Source organism: Calonectris borealis, chromosome 4 (genome assembly GCF_964195595.1).
Source record: "Calonectris borealis chromosome 4, bCalBor7.hap1.2, whole genome shotgun sequence".
Lineage (NCBI taxonomy): Eukaryota > Metazoa > Chordata > Aves > Procellariiformes > Procellariidae > Calonectris > Calonectris borealis.
The window spans coordinates 84,630,746-84,651,002 of NC_134315.1; the positions used below are offsets into that span (position 1 = coordinate 84,630,746).

General features: G+C 46.9%; 1 protein-coding gene across 2 annotated transcripts in view; it reads left to right on the forward strand.

Moving 5' to 3' along the window:
• Positions 1–20,257, forward strand: part of LOC142082331 (epigen) — a 69,738-nt gene that overhangs the window by 44,571 nt on the left and 4,910 nt on the right. Inside the window, exons 3-5 of one of the 2 annotated variants that reach the window (XM_075150459.1) lie at positions 2,916–3,036; positions 3,812–3,964; positions 4,265–5,921. In XM_075150459.1, coding sequence (XP_075006560.1) covers positions 2,916–3,036; positions 3,812–3,964; positions 4,265–4,319 — 329 coding nt within the window. In that variant the 3' untranslated portion in view covers positions 4,320–5,921. Of the gene's footprint in view, positions 1–2,915; positions 3,037–3,811; positions 3,965–4,264; positions 5,922–16,751; positions 16,906–20,257 lie in introns of those variants that run through there. The other variant, XM_075150451.1, reaches the window with a different exon arrangement.

Here is a 20,257-nt window from a genome sequence, read left to right on the forward strand (position 1 = left end):
CTGACAGCGAGGGAGGAATGTATTGTTCGTCTGTCACCTGTGCAGCAAGATTTTTGTCTCTAACGCTTTCTAGGCAGGCTTCTGCTCTAGGCTGACCTTTGTTTCTAATGACAGTACTAACTTTCACGGCACTCGGGGGGAGAGGTTTCGCGTACCTGCGCGAAGCGAGGTTTCTTCCAGACGTTGGCAGATGGAAGGCTGCCACCTCTCGGCAGCGGTGGGGTAAATGAGGAGGGATGTTCTGGCTGCGTGAATCCATCTGGTGGAAGTTTGACTAGAGGTGGCTGGGGACTTCACGCCTCTGGTGTATAAATTTGTACTCTCCTCATTTCCCTCTCCCCGCCGGTATGGCGGAGATACAAGTGAAATATTAAACCTGTGCAGTAGACGTCTTCTCAGGGCCCGGTAGAAGAGTGGTCCTTTGGGCGGCAGGAAACGCACATTAAAGGGTCCCGTTGCGTGGTTGTGTTTAGCAGTTTGTAGTGCACTGTTCAGCCCCCTTTGTGCTGAAATGGTGATTCAAAACAGTTGGTGCTTAAGTGTTTGAGGAGAGGCACAGAGGAAGTGTGAACGTGCTGCTGCCTATTTCCTGAAAGTCTTCCCTGCAGAGCTTCGGTAGGTGGTCTGCAGGTACATTAGGCCTAAGTGAAAATGGGCTTTTGCAGGTCTCCTGCAGCCTGGATCTCCTTGGCACGCTGAGCCCTGCAGCTGTGTTTACCACGTGCTTTGTTTTCCATTGTGCTTTCCCCAGCAGGGAGTATCGTACAGTCCTCCTGTGCAGAAAACAGTATCACCCGTCTCTTGTCATAAAATCTGTCTTTTCTTCCTGAAATCTGTCCTTTCTTAAGTTGTTCTTCTCTTCCTTAAATCTGTCCCTCCGAGGCCTGGTCCTGTGCTGACCGTGCTCTCAGCCAACAAGCCTGTCCCCGGAGCTTGTCGGCAGCATTCCCGGAGCCAGCCAGAAAAGAGCCAGAGCTTGATACTAGAGCTCGCGTGTAGCCAGCGCCAACTTCTTCCCTTGCAGAGTGTGTGGTTCAAGGCTATGGGTGTGTCTGCCCTACCAGGGCTTTCTACAGCAGAGATACCATTCTGGTTTCAGTATATGGGGACAACCTAGCTGTGGTAGCATAGAACTCGCTGCTAGGTGATGCTGCACGCAAATCTGGTCTGTGAGCAGCTTCGGGTACTCCCCTGCGGCACCGTAGTGTGCGATGGAGATAGGGCCTCAGTCTCAGCATATCCTTCGATGTGTATGTGTTCTCGCTTCATTGCTAGGCCGAAACTGTGGATTTGGTTTATAGTTTCTAGTGTTGTGTTTCTAGCTTTAGGTCTGCCATCTCCACGGTGTGAAGAGAAACTTCTGATTTTTCCTTACAGGAATGGAAAAGGTTCCCTTTTCTCAGCCCCAAGAAGTTCGTTTTAAAGCAAGACATGTTTTTGCCACCTCTGTAGCTTTTCCCGAGAAAGTGTAGTAAAGCAACGCGTTCTTTTTCAAGCAGACCTGAATTGTTACTTGTTCTCTCTAAGTCTCTTGATACTTTCAAAATAGTGTTGTTTGAACTGAGTAACAGTGATAGCATCATGCCTCTTAGGTGTCCAAACACATGATTCACAACTGAAATTGGGAATTGCTCTAACGTGCGGGCGTAGAGCAGAGCAGCTGTTTACCATCGCTTGTCATCTCTGTGATGAAGCTGCGTAAAGGACGAAGGAAGAAATCGCTTAGTCGAGCGCACAGGGGGGATTCCTGCCATTAAATGACTCACACTGGAATTTGATCGGGAATTTAGGGGGTTGGTGGTGTTACTCCTGAAAAACGTTTCGTGGGATTTCAAGTTGCTGCAGGACGGCTAGAGGCTTACGTCTGTGACAGTGGTTCCATCAGTGTAATATCTCCAGACCTTGATTCAGCACTTAGTCAGAAAGGAAGGTTTCTGCTTGCTGTACCATTGCTTAGTCACTCTGAGCAAACCTTGTCACCTTTCTGCATGGTGATATTTTTCTTGTGGTCGTAACTGAAAGCTGGTGTTGACGTACACGCGGTTAGGAAATCACCTTCAGCCATCACTAAAATAGTCCCCTGAAATAGTAAAACATGGCTTGGACACCCCACCCCACCAGCGATTCCTGCAAATGGGTAGAGAGACCAGTTCAAACAGATACATGCTTTGATGATGAAGCTTTTGAGCTTTCTCTTCACTTGCCGCACCCCTGCTCCCGGGTTACAGATTCATGCCGGCCTTTGCGCTCCTTCTACACAGCAGGGTGCCTTGCTCCAGGGCTCTTCTATCGGGATGTAACTTTGATTTAAGATCCCAGAGAACAGTTTTGTCTTTTTCTTTATTCCCCTTTGAGCTGCCACAGTTGGGAATAAGTTAGTCATTTTCTGTGCTTTCAAAGCAAAAGCATGCTTACTGACCTGGAAGCATATAATTTTGCACAAGTTCAGAAACATAATAGTCGTGGACCATGCTTTTGCGCAGGAAGACCATCCGGGCAGTCTTGGGTGTTTATAAGCATAATTGGACACTCTGCTAACATTGGACCATGGAGAATAGACGGAGGGAGCAATCCCACCACTCATTACTCATAGCTGTAGAGCTGGTAGGCAGGAGTGTTAGAAATGCAACAGTTTGCCTTGTAATGGGGAAAGGAAAACGGTTATTAATTAATAATTTGAATTCAGACTGGGAAGCGTACTGAGAATAATTCAGTGCTGTCTGTTTGTCCTAAACCCCTAATATTCCTGGAATGGTTTTTCTGATGGATTGCAGGTTGGATAGTGCTGATGTTACCCCGGGTGAATGACTTTTTAATGTTTTATAATAATTTTTATACACGCTTGTCAAGAGCAAGTAATTTATTTACAGTTTGTTCTTTTCGTAAATATAACATGACTTTTTCCCCTTTCACAGTAGACTACACAGAGCAGCCAAAGCTCTTGAAGCTTATGCAGACCTGTCTTGAAGAACACCACAGCTATTGTATCAATGGGCTCTGTGCTTTCCACAGCGAATTGAGGAAACCCATATGCAAGTAAAGAATACTGCTTATAAGTATCCTTCTTAGGAAATAACAATATTTTAGTAGCTTTTTTTCTTTGTCTGCTACATGTTACTGATGTAATGTCACTAATTTTCAGCAGAGCGCAGCTTTCAGGAGCCAGTCAAGTATTTGCAGGCTTGAAGTTGGGCACAGGCTTGAGTGCTATGGTGGCTCAGGACCCTTAACGAGGCAGTAGTGCTGTGCTAGTGTAATACTAAGGAAGAGAGAGGGAAAATTCACAGCTTTGTAGGTCACTGCCGTGATGTCATCTCAAATCACAACTGGTGCTAGAGTGAGTAGTAGAGAAATAAGTAGATTTTCACAACGGGCACAATGAAGGGGGCAGGATCTTCCAAGATGTCAGCTGCAACTCCCTTATTCTGCAACTGCTTACACACTAATCAGGACTATGCTGTCCTTAATATTTTCCAGGGTCCATACTGGGCAGCTTTGGCCTTTGGAGACATTATAGCAGCTAAGGATCAGCAGAGCACAGTGCTCTTCGTCCACACCCTCCACGATGAGGGTATGTTTAGACTGTGTTTGCTGCTGTGACTGCACTACTTGAGCTAGCTTTAAACTAGATAGACTGGGGCAACTGGTAGTCTTGGTGGAGTGAAGAGGTTCTGACTGAGCACCAGAATCAGCTCATCCTCGTTTAGACTTGTTCTAAATTGTTGAAAACTGATGAAACTAACATGTGTTTCTGAAATAGAAAGCAGAAGAAGTTCTGAATAATTTTGCGTGGTGTATATTTATTTTGTAGGTGCCTTGCGGGTTATAATGGAGAAAGGTGTGAACACTTAACACTAAATTCATATGCACATAATTCTTACGAACGCTACATTGCTGTGGGAATTGGTGTAGGAATACTGACAAGTGGGATACTTGCTATCATCTACTGCTACGTAAGAAAGAGGTATGGGAGATATGTAACATTCATCTGAATTACAGTGGGCAGGAGGAAACAGTGTGCAGAGTTTTGAGGGCATTGGGAGCGTGTTCTTGCCTGTTATGGGTCTGTGGTGTGATCTGAAAGGAGCTGACGCTCTATACCTCTGCTTTCCGATCTGCTGGTTGGGTCAAATGGTGCAATTGTCTGAAACGTGGGTTTCATTGGGGCTGCCTAAATGAGTTAGGCGATTAGATTTAGATTCTGTTCAGACTACGGTGGGTTTAGATTTGTCTGATTAAAATCACATGATGTTGTCCATTTTAGATGCAGGAAATTGAAATCACCCTACAAAGTCTGCATGGGTGAGACGGCGTTGTGAAGATCTGGCATTGGGACACTTACCAATTTGCCTGTAAACGAGAGGAAGTTCTGCTGGGAAGGCCACCCCGCGCCATCTGGCAGGTACCCCAGCCTCGCTGATGAGATGAAATGCCATAAAGGGAATGACAGAGCAAGTACATAAAAGGAACTCTTGCAGAACTGACAGGCTCCATTCGCTTTTGAAGAAAGACTTCCTCTTTTTAGTAAAGGTTGCTAGATGAGCAGGTCCGAACAGCTAAGGATACTTGCAGCCCTCTCAACGCTCTCCTGTGGTTGGTATTTGCTGAGGGGAGGACTGGTTGGTTTTAGCTGTTTTCAGTCATTTCAAGCCCTAGTACAGTGTTCTGCTCTGGTCTTTTCCGTCTTTTTTTTTTTTTTTTTTTCCCCCCCCTTCTTTTTTTCTCCTCTGGAGGAAAAGCACAACTTGTCCCACAATGGAGTTGTATTCTGAACATCATACGCTGACAAGAAACCGTTTGGGTTCTGATTTCAGTGTCTGCTGCCTATGTGTGTGGATAAACAGCCCTCTTCCAACACAGCAGTTATCTTCAGTGTGCTGAGCAAAGTATAGGCTTCTGTTGCCATAAAGGACAAAATCATAAAATGCTTAGGATTGAGCAAAATGGATGGTTCTCAAAAGCTTGCTTAACCTTAGGAATAGAGAGTAAGCAATTTCTGGAAAATGAGATCATGACACCTCTGGCATGGCAAGTTCTTACTATTTTCATCAGCAAAGGAGTCGGACATCTTTTTCAAAATGGATTATTGAGTGTGCTCATGACAAAGAACTCTACTCTTCCCTAACATCATATAGCAGCTCATCAGATTCATGGAACTTCAGGCAAAACATTACCTTGCTGCACCGTGATTTCAGCACAAGACTTGAGGTGCTGGAAAAGCTGGAATTTTGTTGTGAAACTTCAGTATAGCTTTGCCTAGGAAACAGACTCTCTTTATGCCGTTCTCGCGTTATGCGCACGATGTGACTACTCAAATAAGAAAGAAATGACCGTAGGGCTTTTGTTCCACCCTGGACAAACAGATTACATATCAGATGCTTTTTTTTTTCTTCGTCTTGTCTACAAAGAATTGCAAAGGTAAAAAGGTTTTGTTCAAGGAGAAGGCAAGAAAATTGGTTCTGAAGATGGTGACACTAACTGTGATTTCTCACTGACAGTTGGACTGTTTGCCAGTGCTGATGAGACTGGGGATGGCTCAAAGAGATTTTCATTCCAGCTGTTGCACATTGTAGACGCATCTGGTACGCTTAGTCATCTACGAGAAAAAGGCAGTTAGATACTTCGCGATTTTATAGGATGATATAGGCTCCTAAATTTAGGTGCCGTGCTGGAAAGCTCGATTTCTTTGTTACGTGAGTTAATTTTCACAACAGGATGCATGTCATTTGTTGAAAAAACCCTGTGTATTTGTGAGACTACAATGGTAATGCTGAAATGTGTATGAAAGACTGGGGTTTGAAAGGGTAAATGTATATTTGGCATTCGAGCGGTCTGAAGTTCAGTGGGCTTCTCACACAGGGGGATCCTGGTCAGTAGCTCTCCGTTTGATACCAATAAATAAAACAACACGTCAAACGCTGTTTGGAGTCCCCATGCAATAGACTGGAGCAAGCGACATGTGTGTACACAGAAAGGATTGTTGGTGAGGAGCTGGATGGAGACAGACACCAGTCCTTTCCTCTACACGTTGACATGACCGTTTTGTAAGAGGCACTGAGCTGGTTTTCCAACTCTCAGCCTTTTTTGTTTTCTTCACCTCAAGTTAAATTTTCAGGTCTCTGTATTGTTCGCTCCTTTCCATTCTTCTGACCTTTTCTTAGTACCCACAGAGAGACAACTTCTGCTCTTCATGATTTTCAAGTCAGGTTTCAGTAGTTGCCCTAATGTTTTCTGTGTCACACGTATGTAGTGAGAGTGCAATTAGATGTGAATTACAGTCTGTGCATCTGCACACAGGCACACAAAACACACCCTTCACCCCTCGCACACACTGGACAGACTGAACGGAAATACCTATTCGAAACATGCGTGTCACCAGGAAAACACAGGTGAGAGATCTTTCTCATTGATCTCGGAGAAAAATTTTAGAGCTAGATCGGCCAAAGGATGAAAAGCCTCAAAGCTTTTGTCGTGTGAGCGAATCTCCTTCTCCCGAGTGAGTTGTCTGTTCCTGCATGCACATCGTGAGTTTTGCATTCGCTTCTAGAGGACCAGCCTTTTTGCATCACAGAGGCTGTGTCTTGGAGCACAGCCTCACACAACTTGCACAGTAACACAGCTTGCTCGGGGTGTACGTGCGGTTGTTAGAGGAGTTCTAAGGGCAGGACTTTGAACAACTGGACTTTTACTTGTCGAAAGAAAGCTGTCGGGGAGAGATGGATTTTGTTTGGTTTTAACCAGTTGCATGTCATCTTACTGACTTTTTTGACACACTTTACATACTAGCGGCCAAGCAGGTGCCTTGCAGGATATGCAAGTGCTTCTTCAAAAGTATTTACTCATTGCAGTGAGACACGCTGTAGCTACAGAAACTCACACTGACTTCCTTTTTTTAATGTTTGGTTAAACATAACTGGAAAGGAAGGTTTATTTCAAGGCCACAATTTCGCAGGAGACTAAATAGTGAAATATTTTTTTCTAGTTTGCTTTCTGGTCCAAGGCAGTTTTGGAAGGGCTGCCCGTGAAAGTTGGCTGAAATTTTTCTGCTAGTGGAAGAAAAGCTCGAGAGTGAAAGACCAGATGAGTCTGTCCCATGCAAAATGAGACTTTGCGTAAGGGCAGAATGAGAATTAAATGGAAAGGCGAAGATGGAAAGAAGGAAGGAAAAGGAGGCGTCTGCTTTATTTTAGTTTTCTTTTTCCAAGTGGTGTCGAGGCTTCCAGAAGTGGGTTCCTCGCCACCTGGGTGCTGTACGCCCTTCGTGCTGAAGCACAACCTCGGAGCAGGCTGCCAGCTTCTTAGACATCGAAGGCTGGTGGCACCGACACAGATGACAGCCTTTTCCATCCGTCTGCAGTGTTTACAGGCTGTAGCCCGTGTGGGAGAAGAGTGTTGTCATTGCAGTTTTAAGGGATTTCGTCAGGCCCAAGCTGTGTTTGAGGCATCACTGCATGAATGAATCACTCTGCTGTTTGATGCAGTGACCCGGCTGAGGAAGTCTGCGTTGCCTCAGATTGCTCCGTGGAGTCAGCCGTGCTGAGCCCTGCCTTGATAAGTGACAGATGCTACTGGGCTAGTATGGTGCGTTGCTGCTTACGGTGCTGAATTTCCTGCAGAACTGGCCTGTCAGAGGATCAGGATCATCTTTCCTGGCTCGTCTATCAGGCTCAGACTCCTTCTGTAATGGCATAATTAAGAGTCGTAAGCTTCTGCTTCCTATTAGCTGCACGTGCCAAAAACTGTCATTTCAAGAGGAGACCCTGTGTTTGTGTGGCTTTTAGGCAGTCCCGCACCAGCTTTGGTGGGGCGCCAGCTCAGCAGGGCCAAGAGAGAGACGTTAAAGACCGGGACCTGCCTTTCCGAAGGACAGAGCGCTTGCCCTGTGTCTGATCCTGGCTGGTGGAACCACACTGGCTTTTCCTGCAGCGCATCTCTCAAGCCTAGTTGCCCTTAAGCCACCCAGCCCTCTGCCTGCTTCACTGGCATCTGCAGTCACCACGCAGGTGTACTTTGTTGCTAATGCTTGGCTGTGACTTGAATACCTCCCCTGGATTCGACACCCATTTTCTATTGAAGTGCGTGGGTGGCCTGCAGTTTCCCTGATCCCAGCAAGGTCTATTTAAAATGGCAAGATGCAAGCCTGTGGAAAAGATGATCCTTTCAAAATAACTGCTTTTAACCTAGGAAGGAAGTGTAAGGAAGCGTATTGACGGCTAATGTTCGGAGCGCGCAGTGTCCCTGTCCTGCCTGCCTGATAGGGTGCACTGTTGATTAACAGCGATGCCCCTGAACGCACATGGCTGATGCAGCAATCTGAGCTGCAAGGGCACAGGAGCAGCCAGGCCGCTGGCCCGCCTAGTCCGATAGCCAGCCAGCGACTGCAGGCAGTGCCAGAGGCTCCTGAAGAAGGTCTTAGAGGTCTGGTGGCAGGCAGGAAGGTAGGAGACAGTTTTCCCTCGGAGAAACTTTTCTCTTATTCTCAGTAACCGAGAGTATGTTTTGCATAACAATACAGCAGGGGTTCTGGTCCTGCCCACTTACTATGGCAACCCAGCTTCTTCTAGTGCGTATTAAAAGTAAAAAACTGATTTGTGCTCATGTGGCTAGCACAAGGCTAATTAGTATATGGTCCAAGTACTGGCATGTGTCCTAAGAACTAGCTGTGAAACCGGTTACTTGGTAGTGACTCTGGACTTTATGCAAAAAACACCCCAAAATACCAAACCAAACAAAAAAAAAAATGAAAAACCCCATATGGCTCTCAGCAAAATTTTATAGCTTTGTCATTATCTACACCCATTTTGTGTTTTATTTAATTTCTGGTCCGTGAAATACACTGTAGTTGGAAAAGCATCTCACAAAGAGAAGGCTAACTTGGCAAAATAATTGATTTAATAATTAAGTTCAGAATAGCTCCCGTGACCCCTGAAGTTTGCAGTCCTTAATGGATTTGTCTTTTGAGCATCCCTATGAAGCGAGACAGTGCTTTGGGGATGACGTGCTGTGGAGAATTAAGACGGGGCGGGATTAAAGTCCCACAAAGGAAAGGTATCAAACTTTTCAAACCTGCTCGTAGTGCTGTAGCCAAAAGATCATTTTTCTGCTCCTTTGAGTTCTTTAAAGAAATGGTTCTCTAGTAGATCGATAGCACACTAGCAGCATTGAGAGAGGGGAAAGAGGGGACAGTCTTGGCAAAAGGAAAGTGTGGTGGCAAACAGCAAGAGTTTATTTTTGAATATTCATTTCAGCTCTATATCTTGTATGACATCAATGCAATCTTTTTTGTTTGTGTTTTAACTTTTGGAGCTAGTCAGAGAAGTATCATGATAAGTGTTTAAAAGCGTTTAAGCACTTTAAGTGTAAGTGTTTAAAATAAGACAATTTGCATGATGCAGGTAAATAATCTGAAGGCTGTATTCGGTCAACTCCAGCCCATCATAGGTAGGATCTTCAATAGCCCTGCTCGTTGCAGTAGCTCCTGGCTTGGAACGGAACAGCTTCCTGGCAGTGGAGTAGCTGGATCCAGCCGCTGGAAAAAGCAGCATGAAAAACGAGGAGTGGGGAAAAATGCAGTGGTTGTTGCTTGCATTTCAGGGTGTCACTTGGGTGGCCCAAAGGTACCAGTGGCCAACTTGACCTGTCAACTGAGAGGCTGAAAGTGCTGTCTGCACAGCTCAGCGCTCTGTGGTCTCTCTGCGTTGCAGAGCTGTGATGGCATCCGCAGTGATGCGTGGCTGCTCGTAGGTGTCATGTTGTTAGCCTTGCTCTGAAGAGGGAAACACCTGTAGAGGTCCCTGTTGTACTATAAATCCAGGAAATCACGTGGGACTCCTTCTTTACGACCCGGTTAACAAACAAAAAGAAGTGCAGGTACTCATTAAAAGCTCAGTGTAAGTAGTCATTAATTATCATGACAGCAATAAAATCTTGTACTATGACGAGACTTTGGGCTGCTCCTACTCTCGCTGAATTGAATGGCAGCAAGAGCAGGCGTTGTGAGAAGCAGCCCTTGGCGAGCTGAAGGAAGTGTCACAGCACGGCCGACGCCACTGATCTGTGCGGACGAGGAGAAGGTTACTGTGCTGTTGCTGGGAGCACTGTTAGGCCTGGCCCCTTTTGCTGGTTGCTGGGCAGATGGGAACAGCACGTTCTCGCGCGGCTGCCGGGGTTAGAAGCTGGGGCACAGACTGGCTTTGGTCGAGAGCGGTGTTTGACTCGGTGTGTAAGCCCATTGCCTGTGTGGGCAGGCAGACCCCTAAATTAGAGGTTAGATAAGTGCGGGGTGAAGAGGTGAATGACTCGCTTCGAGGAGGCCAGATGAAAGGAGAGAAGAGGAAATAGAGGCGCTGGAAAGGGAAGTTGCTTTATCTAGGTTGCGTGAAGCCAGACATTGGCATAGACCCTGGGCCTTTGGCCTACCCGTCCAGGGTCTCCTGTTGGCAGACCAACATTTTGCCTTTTATGTTCAAGGGAAGCAGCAGAGGCTTTAGGCCTGGAAAGAGAGCCAAGTTGCCGTTTGCTGGATTTGGTGGGCATCTTGTTACTGGAAGGGTAGAAATTGGTAGCACCAAAGTCTGAATCTTTTTGTCCGTCTTGCTGTGGCTTCAAATTGATAAATGTTCACATAGGGAAGACAGTAAAAACGCAAGCACTAAGCGACACACAAAAATAAGCATAACACTCAAAAGACTTCTCTCGTGGAGTTTCCCGTGTAGCTGATTTTTGAAGATTAGTTATGGTTCATGTCCCGCTATTAAGTTCACGTAGAAGCAACAGTTCACATCACAACCTAGAGGCTGTCGCATAGCTGGTCCAAACTGATTGTTAGGTTGTTCGAGTCAAATTAAAATTCTAATTTTATTTTTTTTAAATATAAACACAAAAATAGTCTGTGAGACAAAATTTCACAGACAAATTGAGGTACAAACTGTTGCAAATGCTCATTCTCTGGAGCAATTCACGATGAGCTGAACTTGGGAGTCGAGACATGTCTTGCATAGCTGTTTTGGGGGAGTTTTTTATCTGATGGTTTGGGGGTTTTTTGCCCTGTTGTGGAAATAAGGCCACCTGTGAAATTGAGCTGTAGCTCTGGGCTCAGTTTTCCAACTCATAAAAAGGTCAGAGGGATCCAGATGCGAGGTTTTGATTCCATGTGTAACATTGAGTCACTTAAATACTAATTTTTTAATGAAAACTTCACGTTGAACTTATCTGGTGAATGTTGGCAAACAAGTTTCCTTGTAAAGATTCCCTAGTGACGTTTCTCTTTAACAGTGTTTTGTCCTCTAATAAGCAAAAATACAGTTCGCTGTACTTTGAATACCTGATATTCAAATGTCAGGCTGTGTTTCCTGGTCATGACTGACCAAAATGTAGCATGGCGGCATTGCGGTTGGCTGATGAGAGGCAGGCTGATGGAGAGCCAGCCTGAGGTGGCCAACGTGGGAAGGCTTCCTAGGCAGGGTACGTCTGTGAGCCCAGGGTTGAGCCCATCCCTGCTGCCTCAGACCTGAATTGCTCCTGGAAGCCCAGTCTTTGGAGTAGCTGTTGCTGTTTGCAAATTGATCTGCCATCACCTCCAGCTTTCCAAGGCAAGGAGCCACGTTAGGATCCAGGGACAGGAGTGTTAGAGCTTTGTCGCTGTCACTCTATGAAACATGTTACGCTCTTCGCTTTTTTTGGTTTGTTGTTTGGGGTTTTTTTGTTTGGGGGGAGTAAGGGGGGACAGGGAACGCAAGACCCTTTCCTCTGCCTTCCATGTTCAAAACTGGTGTGCAAAGGTGCCTCTCCGTAGCTCCATCTGACAAATAGCACAACCGGGCTTGAGACATGGGAGGACAGGGCCGTGCTTTGCAAGAGCGTCTGACTAACTCGGGCAAAGCTAATTTGTTTGACATCATTTCTGTACGTAAGACTAAGTCTGTTTGTGTCCCATTGTTACGGCAAATCCCATGATGAACTGCATTTTATTGACTTCTGCCGGCCGTTTGACAGAGCCCGGCAGCAGATTTGAATATGAGCGCTGTTCCAGGAAGCTGTCTTAATAGATACTAATTCAGAATTTAAAGGTTGCGGTGCAACAGATCGGCCTCGCGGGTAGCTGTGACAGCTTTATGTAACAGGGAGGACCTGGTCACTTTGGCGCATCCCTGCTTTGCGAGCCAGGCAGCCCAGCAGCCACCCATTGGGTGGGTGAAGTAGGCCGAGATGAGTCAGCGGCAGGCAGGGACGGCGAGGGGGGACCTTGAGGTACAGGCCACGCCATGTAGCCAGTGTATGCAGTATTTGGCTAATAGTTTTGTGCCTTTCCCCTCTTTTCAAGGCTACAGCATCGCATGTTCGTGTGTGTTTATCGGAGGGATGCCGTTTAGGAAGAGAAACACAAGGAGGGCCCCCAAGTGGCCCCAAGTGATTTTTGGAAATTTACCATCTCAAGTGTTTGTTTGTTTGTAGCTCTGGCAAGACACTTGGTGGACTTTGGCAGCTTAATCTGCCTTTTGTCTCTAGCAGTGCAAGCGCTGAAGCTTGGCAGGCTGGGATTTATCATCTTTGCTGTAGACGTGGGCAGGGGAGGGAGGGGAGCTGCTGCAAGGGTGCGAAGGCAGGTGCTGCAGCCGGACTTCTGAACGGGACATTGTGTCTACTCCGTCCAGATCAACAGGACTTGGGTATGTGTTGGTCCCAATCTTGGCCGCTTCCAACGAATGCAGCCTTATTGATATTAGCAGTGTTGGTGTTGATCTGTGAGTGCTGGGGATTTCCCTTGCAATGCATAATGCAGGTCTAGAAGAATAGCCAGCCTGTCTTTATACTATGGTTTTTCTTAGCCAGCAAGGGAATTAATTGAATGCACAATTCCCATTTGATTAGGCTATGGTGCCTAATCTTTCTGTTCAACTTGACATCAGACCTGGGTCCACACATAGGAGCAAATCCTTTGATACCTGGTGGCTGTAACAGAGTGGTGGCTGTGAAAACCTTCAAGTAGGAGTTTCTGCTAACTTCTCTTGCTGCCTTACTCTCAGGGTGGCGGTGAGGTGCAGAACTGTGAATTTCAAGAAAAGCGTGAACAAGAAGACAAAGGCAAGTTGACCCTGGCAAAAGGCACTGTGCTTAATGAACCTGTAAGATCAGTCACTTCCAACCTGATCCTGTAAAACAAGTCAAAACAAACAGGACGGAGTATTTCAAGGCAAAACACAGTTCAAGACCCAGAACTACATTTGGGGACAGCTGACTAGTTCTACTAAGGGCAGAGTAAGATCTGTGGAAGGTCACAGGAGATGCTTATCTCACTGTCGCGGCGTCTGATTCAGCTGTGTTCTGGTTTCCCGCTTAGGCTTTTACAGCCGAACAGCTCGTCGTAGCCCCTACACGAGCGTGAGCGTGTGCAGCTCGGCTTACGTAGCCTAAAATGACAGCTCTTAACTTTCCCTACTGGATGTGCCAACCCCTGTTAAGTGAACACAGGTGCCAGCAGTAGAGCTGGCTTTGGTAGTTGTGTTGCAAACCCCTTTTCAGTAGTTCATGGGCGGGTGGTGGAAAGGGTCTGATTGAAGACAGGCACATCTGATTTTGCTGTGGTGGCCAAGCAGGCAGAGTTAGCCCTGTTACAGCAGGGCCTGTAGCTCACTGTGTTCTCTCATGGGTGGGTATCGCTTGCATGAGCTCCCGTGTGTGTCCAACAGCTAGAGGTTAAAGCATGCTGTTTTCTTATTTTCCAGCCGAGATTAATTTTCTAGCTCTAACTGCCCATGGATGACTTCTGTGGTGTCTGCTGCCACTCTCAGAGCAGTGCCCTTTCAGGCGGTCCAGGTTTACCGGAATGAACTGGCACGCTGAAATGCGGGCAGGACTCCCGAGGAGCTGAAAGACAGGAAATTCTCTTGCCCTTTCCCCTTGCCTTGTTAATACTTCTCTTGACTTTTTTGGTGGCACGTTCACGACTTCTCGTGTGCAAATACATTTGAAAGTTCTCCTCCCTCAGGCACTTCTCAGCCATCTCTTAAATTCCTTCCTCCATCACTAACTACTTTTTCCATCAAGATTACAGCAGCAAAAAAATGTTCTCTATGGGCTAGGTGCTCCCCTGTGCATGAAAAATGTGTGCAGGAGCCAAGAAACACCAGGAGTTTCTTCCTGATTGTTCCCAAGAAGAATGGGGAGTGACGCAGGCAAAGGGCATGGCCTTACACCGACACACGCTCTGAGGCCTGCAAAGAAATGGCCATGACCTCAGCGAAGCAATAAGGAGTTGGGGGTCATCGGACTGCGTTGTGTGGCCCCTCGCATTCCTCCCTGACCTTTTCCTTCTGGTCCAGCATGGTTCCTTTCAGGTTCATCCTTCCTGGCCTGCCCAAAGCGGGTGTCCCTTCTTCCCACCAAAAGCAGGTGCCTCGATGCGGAAGGAAAACACCTGGGTTTACTCTGTGTGGAGACTATTCCCTTGAACGGGGCACAGGGGGGAGCTGCAAAGGAGCATTTTAACCCTGTTTCTGAGCTCTGCCGAAGGCTGAGCTGCACCCCACTGCGAGAGATCTCACGGGGTTGGGAGTAAAGATGGCGCCTGCTGTCCTTGCTTTCCTCTTCTGTTCCTCGGGGCACGTTCGCACTGGTTTGGCCTCCTCAGATACCCCCTGTGTGGGGTACCACTGTAAACTTGCTGAGTACCATCTTGTAATTCAGGTGCCGTATTCAAAGTGCAGCCTGGAAAGTCTTTAAAGGGGTATTTAAGATGATTCCAAGTAGGGCTAGTTTGATTGCTTTTTAAAGCATTAAGTGTTTGTGGAATGCAGCAATTGAATGCCTCCGCTGAAGCCTTTCAATTAATCATAAAGGAGGGATCTGTGATTTTCCCAATTAGCTCTGGCCTAACTCCAAGCCCTGCTGCGGGCTAAGACATCTGTTGACTTCAGCGGATGCAGACTTAGGCAACGTCCACCGTCTGAGTCCTTGGGTATTTAGGCATTTATGTCTCTTGAGTGCCACAGGATTCTTAGAAGTTCCCATTTGTTTGCGGTGTTTTCTTTAGTAAGAAGTACCGTGATCGGTAAGAAGAGCGAGGTAAGAGTTACAAGGCAACATTGTGCTATTCGGTAACAGCAACTCGTAAACGTAAGCGTGCTTTGGATATTACTAGAAGGTTAAAAAACCATGGGTGGAGGAGAAAACTTGGGGGCACTTGGCTATATATGGGCCCAGTTTGGACAGAGCCTGTTGAAATCCTCGGCGTTTTTCCATCAAGTCCATTAGGCTTTGGAGCAGGCCGCAAGTGGCTCGTAGTTCCTGTGACACAGGAGAACCTGAGGCGTCTGTCGCGTTTGGGCCAATTCTGCCTCTCCTGTTCAAGCAGATAAAATGGTAGCAGAATTAACGTTGTCGATTTTGAGCAGTGACTTGTGAAGTAACCCAAGCGGGAATTAGACTTTGGGTAGTTCCATAATATTTTTATACCAGCCATCCATCGGTTCTCCGTGCCTACCACAGGACTTCTGGAGACTGTGTGCATTATCCATAATTTAAGTGAATTAAAGTGAGAGTGCTTCTCTTCTTCAATACAAGTAGTTGTATGTATTTGTATTGAAAGAAAACACGGCGCAGATATGAGCCAAATTCCCTTTGTCTTCAAAACATTTGAATAATGCCTTGTAGGAAACATGCCGTTATCCTTGGAAGAACTCAGTTAGGAAATAAAAGAACAAACCCAAACCCCAGCGATGTGGAGGAGAGCTGGATCCCGTGTGGCCACTGCCGTGTCCTTCCTGAGCCCCGTATGAGTGGAGCGTGGGGCTCTGCTGTGGCGCAGTGGCAGGTCGGAATGCAAAAAGGTGCAGACCGGGGCCTGCATGTGAAGCATCTCTTGGCAGACGGTGGCCCTGCGCGTTTTGTAACGTTACAGCCTTTGGTGGCTGTGGGGTGGCTTGGCCCGGTCCGTGTGCAGGAGCTCTGCGCTCATATGTGTAAAGATAGTAGTAAGGGATGAGGGGTAAAATAGCACAGAGACTGGGTGACGCTGAACAGAGGGGTACAGAACGCTGTACATCCCAGAGCGTGTGGAGAAGTTCTGAGCTTACATGGAAAAGCTTTCAGAGACGGTTTATGATTAGTAACTAATAACTGCTGACTGCTAAGGTGAAAACTTTTCTGTTTCCAGACAGCATGGAAGTTGGTGATAGTGACACGTTTTTCTTCATATTCTGTACAAAATCTTCAGTCCAGTCCTTTCCACACGTGAAATTCCCCCGAGGTTTATGGTTCTATGCAGAACGCAAAAATGATAACTTAATAGAAATAACACAAAATTACAATTCCATATGATTTAATGCAAGTCACTGCCAAAGAAATCCCAGCCAAGGTTTCCACATATCACGAGGAATTAGATGGTGCAAAAGAAACTTGCATCTGCTTCAGGAGGCCGGTTATGTCAGAAGCTTGAGCTCAAACATGGGTCTGTCTCAAACTGTAGACCTTCTAAATCTCCTGTCTCTTTTGTAAAGCAACAAGCTACTTGGGTACAAGACATGAGCTAAAAGTTTATTTGGCCTGTGCTAAGGGTGAGGAAGCAGAAAAGGCAAAAAAACCATGGGTTGATTTGCTGAGACCACCACGCACGGGATCTGACATGTCCCAACTTGCAGGGTAAATAGACCCAAGGGACAAAGTGGTAGTCACATTTGAATATAATGACCAGACAGTTTTGCCACTCTTAAATCTCTCTCCTTGGTCAGCTTTAAATTTTCATTCTCCCGCAGCACGGATGGGGGCTGTAGCATCAGGAAAAGGAGTCTGGGAGGCAGCCGCTGCTACTCCGCCTCACCGTCCACAGAGGAAGCGATCTGTGCGAAGGGCAGGAGTCTGGATCACGGGAGATGCAGCTACAAGCCTCTGCCTCCGCATGCGCACTCGGTAAGTTGCAGACGCTGTGCGTGCCTCGGTGCTACTATCAGAGAAGTATCAAAGTAGCTATAGGGATGCCATGGGGATGAAAGTATTGTAGACTGTGAAGGTACTTTGTAGGTGCTAGGGGATGGTAAACCAATACTTAGTCCTGAAGTAACACTTCGCATCTGTATATCGCAAACCGGTCTCTCCCTCAGCACGCACCGTGGGGGAAGCAGGCAGCTTCAGCAGCCAACTGAAATTATACGGAGACTGCCCTGGCCCGTCAACTGCAGAGAAAGTGAAGGCTTCGCTGTCTCTTCCTTTGCTTTTGCTGCTTGCCTCCTTCAGCCCTGCCATCCATAAACAACTGGGGGGAGTTTCGGGTGTTACTAATTTTAATAAAGTGGTTTTAGGAATGTTTTGCCTCTCTGGAGCTTTCATAACGTATACTAATAGAGGCTTTTGGCAAGAGCAGTAAAGCAAATTGCTCCCACCCTCTCTTAGCATGCGGTAAGCAGTGTCTATCCCAGCAGCCACGTGACTGAAAGTCTGAATGCAGCGCAGCACCTGGTAAGCTGGGAATGCCCTTGTGAACACCCAGGCCTCTGTGTCCAGCACAGAAGTGCCAGCCTCTGACCTCCCACGCTCGCTTTGCCCATGATCTCTGCCAACGCGTGCAGTTCTCTGGAGCCACTTACTTATGAGCTGATGGGGAATGTTCTGTCATCGGGGTTGCACATCCTTGCACCATGGTTGCCTCTAAGCCTTTATTTCCTTTGCTTTTGAGGGCTTGCATCAGACTTTCAGGCACTATTGAACAGAGACATTTGTGTTTATCTGTCTACCTGGTAAGGGAAAGGTAAGCAATTTTTATGCTTTAAATGCCTCTCATATCTCCCCAAGGGCATTTAGTTATCTCATTCCTTAGCTGTAGATACACTTGTAGTGGGTGTAAGTTACAGTTTCCTCCTGCTTTATCTGCAAAGCAATCTGAAGCCCAGCTGAGTTCATAGTGCAGTACGCAGTGATCTCCCTTAGAACAAGTAGCGTCAGGACTTCATACCGCGGCCTTTTCCTCATTGTTTTACATTAAAGAAAAAGTTTATGATCATTTCGTTTACAGCGAACACCTTTCTCAGATGCGGTTGTCTGTGTTCAGGTGGTGCTAATGATGGGTTAGAGGTGTGAAAAACAGGCCCAACATTTCCCACTTGTGGTGGCAGCAGGAATGACACCAGAGCAGTCTGTGTCCCCGCACCGGTACAGCCGAGGCAGCTCTTACAGGCAGAGCAAAGGCTGCTCTCAGTGGCTCAGAGTATGCCAGGAGCGGTCTCTCCTGTCCTCCCGTTGCTTTCACCCAAGTGGCTGTCGTAGGAGGACAGGAGAAGAAAATGGTGTCCTGTCTAAGAAGGTTTTAGTGACACCGGCCCCACTGCGGTTGTTCTGGTAATCAGACTGAAATGAGACATGTTCTAGTTTTTTCTTACTTGTGACACAGCTTATGACTCACGTCCTTTTTGCCAAAGTCTGGGGGAAGTGTGTGTGCAGGGCGGAGGAGATGCAGAATAGGAAGGTCATGAAACGTAGGAAAGCTTATCTCAGTCTCCCTGGAGTTTTGGGCAGGATGAGCAAGACGTGCAAGTCCAGTGCCTTTTTCTGATAGGTACTGAGGACTGTCGGGAAGAAAAATCATTGCAGGACCACCAGGTGCCATCGTGTATTTTGTGCCAGGCAATCTTGGCTTTACGCGCTGCCGTTTTGCCCAGTTGCTGTTCAGGATTGTGGTCAGACAAAGCAGCAAATGAGCGGGATGGCTATAGGGGACTGGAAGTGGGAGATGGGAGAGGATGGAAGTGTGCTGGTGACAGAGGAGACGTGGCTGGGAGATGGGCTATGCAGCATCCAGCTGGGAGCAAGGGGAAGAGGAAGGCTGGGTTTTAGAGTGTGCCCAGCTAGTAGCCAAGGAGGATTGCCACATGCCGCACATGCCGCTAGAGGAATGGGACTGCTTTGCGAAAGAAGAGTCCTCGAGGCTGAATACAATACAGCCACAGTTCAGGGATAGAGACATAGCTAAGGGGCTGCCATGGTCCTTCTAAAGAGGTGTGCCCTCTTTACCTTCAGAACTTTCTTCAGCGAGGACAGGAAGCTGGACTGGCTCAGACAGACAGCTTTTACGGTAGTGCACGGCTCGGCTGAGTATCTCTGCGTGGGAGATAGCATCTTGGATGGGAGGCCGTATATGTTTTCGGGTCAAGGGTACACCAGAGATGGGGATGTGGGAGCTGGGGGAAACCAGCCTGACTCAGAGAAGCATTAAAGTCCACGGGGACGGTGTTAGGATATGTGTAATGTACAGACCCCAGGGGTTTGGTAACTTCAGAGGGCACCGGGTGGCTGAGACAGGATCTCTTTTAGATGCAACATGTTTGGAGACAGCAACAATATACATTCTTACGAGGACTCCCTCACCTGCCCAAATAGTATTTAAGGTTAGGTCAACTATTATTTCTTGAATGCTTTACTGGCATCTGAGCTTATGCTAGCACAGTTGTAGCCTGGAGTTATAGTTCTTTAAAGCGCTTGTTTTGGAGCTACGGACGTACTGTCAGACTACTTTGCATCAGCGCGCTCCCAGTAGTGGGTTATTCACATGTGGATTAGGAGTGACACAACTCGGTGCTTCTACTTCTCCTACACCAAGTGTTCTTACTGTTGTTCTTCTGTTAGCTTCCAAGCTGGAGCTTCCCTCTGCGTGAAGGCAACTCCTCCATCCCCCAGACCTAGCTACCTAGTCAGTTAAATACGTGCCAGCCGGGGTAGGCGTGCATTGCTTTTAATACAGTATTTAGCTTGGAAGGGACTTGCGGCCTCTCTCTAACTCGTCTGGGAGGCTGTGTCCTGAGGTGAACTGCTAAAACATGAGAGGTTAGTGTTACGACTTCTTTTTGAAAGGTCTTTTTAGATTTACTGCAGAAAATTTGCAGCATTATGGACGGATATCTAATTATTGACCATCAAAACACCCTATTTTGCAACACCGAAGGAATTCCCAAGAAAATTTTAGATTTTTCTGTGTGCGTATGTCTGTGTGTACGTGTGTGTGTCGCTGTCTTCGTTCAGCTGAAGTGGAAGTTTATATGAAGCGGGGGGGGAGTGGACCTATCTTTAGGTTTGATGTAGCAACAAGAATTCAGAGCAGTGTAATTCCCTTGCTTTCTCTACCTGAATGAGAACTACACAGCATAAGCCTGTGGAAAATGATGACAACAATAATGTATTATTTCTTTGATTTATAGTTCCCCAGCAAATGCGCTAAAGATGTAAAAACTCCACAAACAATTTGTAGAAGCCGTGAAGTAGAAGCATTGGTATG